General features: G+C 35.6%; 1 protein-coding gene across 1 annotated transcript; it reads left to right on the top strand.

The window, feature by feature from the left end:
* Positions 1-905: 905 nt before the first annotated feature.
* ARL5C (ADP ribosylation factor like GTPase 5C) lies at positions 906-7,220 on the top strand. Its single transcript, XM_053697877.1, has 6 exons — positions 906-1,058; positions 3,125-3,185; positions 3,453-3,600; positions 4,244-4,327; positions 5,540-5,691; positions 6,131-7,220. Exons 1-6 carry the CDS (start codon positions 1,013-1,015, stop codon positions 6,177-6,179), a joined length of 540 nt encoding a protein of 179 aa, XP_053553852.1. The 5' UTR covers positions 906-1,012; the 3' UTR covers positions 6,180-7,220.
* The last annotated feature ends 1,052 nt before the right edge of the window (positions 7,221-8,272 follow it).

The following is an 8,272-nucleotide window of genomic DNA, read 5'->3' as shown; positions in this document are numbered from 1 at the left end:
ATCTCTTCAGGGCAAGAGGGACTCCCTATGGAACAGTTGGGCTAAGAAAAGGGGTTCAGTGAATATCGCTTAGTGGGTCTATATAATATAGGAAATGGAAACTATTAATATCAATATTAGGCTGCTTTGAAATAAACAGTGTAGACTTCTATCATCCACTTTAAAGGAACATTTAACACTTTGAGATGGTAATATAAAATGATAAATCATATATTTAAAAAAAAAGTCTGCAATATACATTCATTAATTATTTTGTCCCACTTTCTTGCAATTCAATTCTGAACTTGTGAGCTTTTCATTTCATATTAGAAATGCAAGTGCAGAACACAGTTCTATTCCACACAGCCACTGGCTGCACTCTCTAGTGTCCTATTTATAACTCTCCCTAATTGGCCACAGCAGAGACGGTTACCTAAGTTACAACATGGCAGCTCCCATTGTTTTAAAGACACTACAACTTTACACTTATTTAAACAGCTAATAAAACCTTTAAAAATATATCTACATTTTATTCTCATACTAATCTTTTTCTTTAAATGCTTCATTGTATCTATCCTTTATTTAGTATGTATTGTCCCTTTAATCCTATAGCTGCTTTCTCTAGTAGCCAAGGAGGTTAACAAATAAAACAGATGGGGATTTTCAAGGGAAATATCGAAAGAGAAACAATTAGGGATATTAATATAAAACTCAAAACTCGACGTAGAAAGAAACCAAATCTGTTTCCCGAAGTTGTTTAGAAGGAAATGCGTGAGATCATCAGCCCCACCCTACTGACGTGACGAACTAAGAAAATGGGCTGTCCCGCGCCTTTCTGCCCTTACCCAGGTGCTGACGTCACTGGGACTCCCCGGAACACCCAGCTGTTTAAGGGGCGTGACCTACGTGATGTCACTATCCATTTAAATGCTGTTCGGGTTAGCTCTTTTTTATATAATAAAATCGGTACCTCCTTGGGCTTCTGTAGCGACACCTCCACCTCTCCCTGGTGTTCCTCTCTGCTTAATCCATAATGGGACAGCTGTTCACGAAGCTAATGAGTATTTTCGGTAATCAGGGTAAGTAGTACAAATCTATCTATCGTCTCTTTATCTAATCTATCATCATCTCTTTGTTTTGTATGCCTTTATTTAAGTCTGTTTTCTCTACAGTGTATGTGTATGTATGTATGTATATATATATATATATATATATATATATATATATATATATATATATATATATATATATATATATATATATATATATATGTGTGTGTGTGTGTGTTTTGTTGTGGTGTGTGTGTTTTAAAAAAAAAAAAAAAAATGCATTTACATTTCCTTAAAAAGCAGTGGGTTATGCAGATTTACTTTTTGATCCGCAAACAAGTTTTATATAATCTTCTGGATCTGTCAGATTTCTGGTAAAGTGGAACTATATGCCCTGTGTGCGCTTTCTCAGTTTGATGTGTTAAACGTTGTTATAATACTCCAGGAACTCACGGGACTTTCCATACATTACTTATAAGAGGACAGTTTTGAGGATTTTACTAATCCAGAGTTGTGAAAGTCACTATTTTGTTTCCTTCTCAGTTAGGGTGTTACAGCTGTTTCTTAGAGATTCTGAAGCCTAAACTTAGTTTTAGTGATTTACAAAGCGCAAGTGAGATTTTTTTTTTGCTTTATAATTTGCTTGGAATATATTTTTATATTACTTTAGTGGCTTTTGGGTACCACAGATATTAATGTCACATGTATTTCAAGTGAATGATAAGGATAAAGGAAAGAAAATGTTACAGTCCTGCCGATGCACACTGAAATCTTTAGAACCCTTTTTTTTTCGCTTCACTTTTTTTTTTTTTTAACTTTTTTATTATTTTTGTAACTTCTCATTTCACATATACCCCCCCCTCCCCATGCCAAGTCATTGAATGCTGCAGCCTATTGTTGTGCACAGTTTGGCGTCAATTCGTTTCATTCCCTGATTCTTTTTCTGTAGGAGGAGAGGGAGAGCTAAGGCTACTTTCCTTCCTCCCTCAGCAGGCTATGCCTTTTCCCCCTCCCAGGCCCAGTTGTTTTCACACATATCTGGCATTCCTGTCTTCTAGTAGACATGTGTGATGTAGAGAAACTCCAATAAGTGATCTTGGTGTGCTGCTGCTCATACCAAATGAAGCCAAAATATGCATAAATATAGAGTGTTTTAAAGTGAAAACAATAAAATGTATTGTATACAGTAGCAATCACAGTTGGGGTACCTGCTATTGTTATGTGTAATCAATTTTTTATTTTAGATCTCTCAATATTTTTTGGGAGCAGGTAGTTAAGTCAGCTGTTCTGTTTTATACATTAATAATTTCACAGTAAAAACAACAACATAATAAATAAAACCAATTATGTGTAACAATATTGTGAAGGTATTTGTATTTTTAAAAAACTTTACAAATACACAAACCTAGTACCAAACTGGTGAAAACACAAAGTAAATTTGACTGTGCTAATGTAGTAGAAACCTGGACCATTTTGTGTGCAGTTACCCAGCCAGTGTTTAACTGCTAATTTTAAAGGAACAGTCTAGTCAAAATTAAACTTTCATGATTCAGATAGAGCATGCAATTTTAAACAACTTTCCAATTTACTTCTTTTATCTAATTTGCTCAATTCTTTAGATATCCTTTGTTGAAGAAATAGCAATGCACATGGGTGAGCCAATCACACAAGGCCTCTATGTGCAGCAACCAATCAACAGCTTCTGAACATATCTAGATATGCTTTTCAGCAAGTGATATCAAGAGAATTAAGCAAATTAGATAATAGAAGTAAATTAGAAAGTTGTTTAAAATTACATGCTCTTTCTAAATCAGGAAAGAAAAAATTTTGTGTTTCATGTCCCTTTAAGGTTTGTGTCCGTATATGGAATTACAGGACATGTTAGTGTCTGTAACTTCTAGATTTGAGGGGCTTCTTTTTGAAAATCATATTAATTAAGAAATGTTTGTTTTATTACTTAGACGTGCGGTATTTGCTGTGATTGTGGCTCAGGGCATATTCAGGCTTTTTTTGTCTTGTATATCTCTTTAGTGGGTCTTAAAATTGTTAAGTGTAACTCTAAACCTTTGCCCCTTCTCTTGTTTTTTGTTTTACAGAGCATAAAGTGATCATAGTGGGACTAGACAATGCTGGGAAGACCACCATTCTTTATCAATTGTAAGTAATCCCATCCCACTCAGAACAGATGGCCTGAGGGAATGACATTGTGAGAAGGATGTAAATCACTTAAAAACTAGACGGGATCTCTTTCTTTGTTAGTGATTAATCGTGTGAGGTCCCTGATTTTATTATTTCTCAGAATGTTAGCAATTTTATATCAATTTCCAGGTTTTATTTATTTTTTTGTTAAAAATCTAGAAACTAACTACATATTTTATAGTACATTTGGCTCACAATCCATACCCTTTATCCTGTCCTCCACAGCTTAATGAATGAAGTGGTGCACACAGCCCCCACCATTGGCAGTAATGTGGAGCAGATTGTGCTGAGAAATACACACTTCCTGATGTGGGATATCGGGGGACAGGAGACCCTCAGAGCTACGTGGAACTCTTACTACTCTAACACAGAGGTAATGGGACAGTTAGCAATATCCCCAGTGATTGTTTTGCTCTAAACAATATACTGTATGACCTTTGTCTTCCCAGGCATTATTTCTGTCATACTTTGATGCCCTGTGATATCTTATTCTGTATTTTCTACTTCCATCCCAGTCACATTATATCTGCTTTAAAGTTTTTAGTTTTTTTTTTCTACTTTGCATTTGTCCCCTTCTGGTTAAATTGTTAGTCAAGTCAAAATCAAACTTTAATGATACAGAAAGCACACAATTGTAAACAACTTCCATTATCAAAAGGTGCACAATATTTTTTTTTATTGACACTTTCTGTGGCACCATATCCTACTGAGCATGTGCAAGATTCACAGGATATACATATATGCATTTTGTGATTGGCTGATGACTGTGGTAAGGAAAATTAAAAAAAAAATAATAAAAAAAATAAAATAATCTACCACTCATTTGAAATGTAAACTCTTTGTGTTTGCATTGGTTATGCTATTCTACTGTTTAGTGGTCCTTTTTATTTACATAGTGTTTTGTGAGGTTACTGTATGTGTTCGCTTCTCCTTTTAAGTCTCCCCAAAGCCCCCAAATATCATTGATTATACAACACAACTTTCATGTCTAACTTCCTCCCTTCTCAATCTTTCAGTTTGTCATCCTGGTGATTGACAGCACAGACAGGGAACGATTACCAGAGACTAAAGAAGAGTTGTACAAGATGCTGTCTCATGAGGTAAGTTGCCCATATATTAGGGCATGAAGATCTATTGCTCTCTAAGGCATATTGTCAGCACTGCAAGGTCCCTCAATGTTATAAAGGCAAATGTTTAGTTTGAGAGCGTTTATCCTTGCTATGCAAGGTTCTGGATGTGAAGGAGAGTCACATCTCATTACAAAACAATGCATATAAAAAGCCATCAAAGATGTAGTGTGATTTCTCTCCATGCTATCACATTTTTGATTATTAGTTCCTCAGGGACACTAAAGTCAAAATAAACTTTCACTATTCAGATAAAGCGGCAATTTTAAGACTCTTTCCAGTCTTTTTATATACACACTTTCTGAGGCACAAGCTCACAGGGTATACGTATACTAGTCTATGATTGGCTGATATCTGTCGCTTGATACAGCAGGCCAGAAAATTAGAGAAAAAAAATCTACTGCTTAAAGGGCCATAATACCCAAATGTTTAAACACTTGAAAGTGATGCAGTAAAAAGCTGACTAGAAAATTTCACCTGAACATCTCTATGTAAAAAAGAGATATTTTACCTCAAAAGTTTCTCAGTAGCCACATCCCATTGTAAAGGACTTCTAAGCAGCAAATCGGTATGTCTGTCCCGGGACAGCGGAAGGAGTGTGCTTTCGTGCACACATCTTATTTCCCTATTCAGTGTAAGGAAGTTTACAATGAAATCTCATGAGATCACAGTAAAAGAGTTCATGACCTCAGCACTGTTGATGCTGATTGGCTGCTGTTCATTTCTTCATTTTTTTTAAATTTTGTTTTACCTGCAGCTGAGTATAACTTTTTACACAGAACTTACTCTGCTGAGCTGAGGAGATTGTGAGGTAAAATATCTTCCTTTTTTTTGGTGGTGCTGCTTCATTTTTGTTTCTACATTTGTATTTGTGGGTTCTGGCAGGAACCTGGACGCTGGCACACCTTAAAACATTCCCTGTGCTGGATATATATGATTATTTCCTTTTTTACATAGAGATGCTCAGGTGATATTTTCCTGTCGGCTTTTTACAGTTATACTGCATCAGTTTCAAGTGATTTAGCATATGAGTATTATGTCCCTTTAAGTAAGAGCTATTGCATTGTCTTTTTATTATGTACTTATTGATTATGCAATTATACTGTATTTAGTGGTCTTGAGCTTCTTTTCCCCTTTTTTGATGACAACAAGACAATCTTGCTTATCGCTTATGTCTCTGTGCAGGATCTCAGAGATGCAGCAGTGTTGATCTTTGCCAACAAACAAGATGTGAAGGATTCAATGTCTGCCTCAGAAATCTCCTCTTCATTAGCACTTGGTGCCATACGAGACAGAGCCTGGCACATCCAGGGATGCTGTGCCCTGACTGGTGAGGGGTAAGTGATGATTAGACCCTATTAGTAGATATCCAGCAATAGCTTGTATATTGCCTACACCCAGCTCGGTAAAATGTCAGCATAACTTGCCATCCACTCAAAACTGCACGTTTTTGTATCACTTTGCTTAATTACCAGATTTTCCTGCCCATTACTATACATTTAAATGGACATTACATTTTATTTATTTTTGCTTGCCTTTTGAAAGAGTATAAAAATGGTCCTTTTTATATTGGTTTTACAACACTAGACCCTTGCCCATAAATCCAATTTTTATATGCTTGAAAATACCGTTCGCCTGTGCACATCCTTTTTTATCAAGTCCATTTTTCTTCATTACCTCCCTTTTTTTTTTTTTTTTTTTCTTGCTGTTAAATTAAAATTCCTTGCCATTTGCATTTTTTTTGTTATTACAATTTTATTTTTTCCTTTATTACAGATTACCAGCTGGACTTGACTGGCTGAAGTCTCGCGTCACTGCAATTTGACTGTTACAGTGGATATTCAGAACTTATTTTACATATAATGGACATTTCGTTTTAATGACAATTTTACCTTTTGTAAACTGGACTTTTTTTATACGGTTGGCTTATTTTTTTTATGTCCTTTTTTTACAGCCACTAGACTATCTATCTATTGTGGTTGTCATATTAACTAGTGAAAAGAATACCTGTCAACTTGCAGGAATTGAGGATCCATACACATTTTTCATGAACAGCTGATTCTGCATTTTTAAAAAAAAAAAAAAAAGAAAGTGACCTCTCCAGCCTGACAGAATGAAATTTCTTGGTAATGAGTGGCATCTGTACATAAAATTGTACGCTCAAACTCTGCTGTTCTCTTCTACCCTTTTAATATCCGGACCTGTGGTACTTTCTCTTTCTGAATTTTCTGGGTCCTGTCCACTTCACATCTTTGATCACCTTAGTATTTTATGGGAACCAAACACTTTACTAGTGAAGATCATTAACTACCTCATCCTAAAATCCTTTTTTTCTCACCAAGCATCTGTTTCTGAAACACTTGGTCACTATATGAAACGCATGCACATACCAAGGAGGAGAGAAGAATTATGGCAGATCTAAATTAAGTCGGCCACATTTTATACCTGTTGTGATAGAGCCAAGGACAGTGATATATTTGTTTTAAAATGTATTGTGTCAAATGGAAACTCACCTGTGTTCAATTTTTTTGTATATAAGCGGAACTCACTCAAAGCTATTTATTTTTTTCTACATTTGTGCCTTTTTGTTGTCTGTATCAAAAAAACCTCATCAGCATTATTCTGGGTCAATAATGGACATAATTCATTAATATGTTCACCCTTGTTATGGGGTATCCAGCAGCAAACTCCTAAAATACACCCAAGAAGGAATAATCTATCTGTATTCAACATGGAAACATTTTTTTGGTGCTATTAACTCCAATTAATTGGAGGGGGGGGGTTAGATTATGTTTTCTATGTAGTGTGCAAAAGGTCTGCACACAGGAGCTGCGTGGGATTTTGAAATAAAAAAATGAAATAATAATGCTCTGTTCTTTGTTTTTTGTGCTGTTTCTGCATATTTAAAAGGGATGTGGTTAGTAACTTGACGTGACATTATGCAGCTAAATAATATGCGTTGAGGAAAAACGTGTTTTTGGTTTTATTTTATTTTTTTGTATGCATAAGATCAATAAATGTTTTAGGAACATGTCTTGTAAATAGTGCTTTAGAAAGTTCTAGTCTATCCCCTTGCAATAATTATTGAATGTTGTGTGGCGAAAACTGCTTGCAACATGACATTTCAAAGCAATTTATTTTTTCTTTTCTGGATTCTTAAAATGAGTAAAAATATAGAACAAATACTGTAGTGTTAAAGGGATAGTAAAAACCAAAAATGTTGTTTACAAAGATAGATCATCTTTTTATTTACCATTCCCCAGTTTTGCATAACCAACACTGTTATTGAAATATACTTTTTACCTCTGTAATTACCTTGTATCTAAATTCTGCAGACTGCCTCCTTATCTCAGATCTTTTGACAGACTTGCATTTCAGGCAATTGGTTCACTAACACCCTCTAGCGGTAAAACTATTAAATGCATTCAGATAAGAGGCGGTCTTCAAGGGCTTAGAAATTACCATATGAGCTTACCTAGGTTTAGCTTTCAACTAAGGATACCAAGAGAACAAAGCAGATTTGATTAATAAAGTAAAATAGAAAGTTGGTTAAAATTACATGCCCTATCTGTTGGATCCCAATCTGATCTGCCCCTCTGTTGAAGAGGACAGATCCTTCATTCTATCCTTTACACGCACTGGCTTACATTATTATTATTTTCATTATAATGTCCCTTTAGCTCCTTCCCACCATTAGGACATTCCCGGCCGTCCTAACTGTGCTGGGCTTTAGTGCCGTTAGGATGGCATGGAATATCTTAGCCCGTTGGCTATCCTGAAGCCATAGCAGCTTCCTAAATGGGATTGCGGGCTGGAAGAGAGAGCCTTGTGTCATAGGCACTCCCCCCTTACCTGACCCCATCATTGAAATCACGCGGTTGCATGAACGATCGTGTGATTTTTTTTTTTTGATTTTTT

The sequence above is a fragment of the Bombina bombina genome, chromosome 1 (assembly GCF_027579735.1).
Source record: "Bombina bombina isolate aBomBom1 chromosome 1, aBomBom1.pri, whole genome shotgun sequence".
Taxonomy (NCBI): Eukaryota; Metazoa; Chordata; class Amphibia; order Anura; family Bombinatoridae; genus Bombina; species Bombina bombina.
The sequence above is the reverse complement of the archived record's forward strand: the minus strand, read 5'-3'. Positions and strand labels throughout refer to the sequence as shown.

Excerpts from the sequence above, each read along its gene's own strand:
- ARL5C (XM_053697877.1), top strand. The coding sequence starts at position 1,013 with ATGGGACAGCTGTTCACGAAGCTAATGAGTATTTTCGGTAATCAGG. Across the intron at positions 1,059-3,124 it reads GAGTATTTTCGGTAATCAGG|AGCATAAAGTGATCATAGTG; the intron begins GTAAGTAGTACA and ends TTTGTTTTACAG. Across the intron at positions 4,328-5,539 it reads ACAAGATGCTGTCTCATGAG|GATCTCAGAGATGCAGCAGT; the intron begins GTAAGTTGCCCA and ends GTCTCTGTGCAG.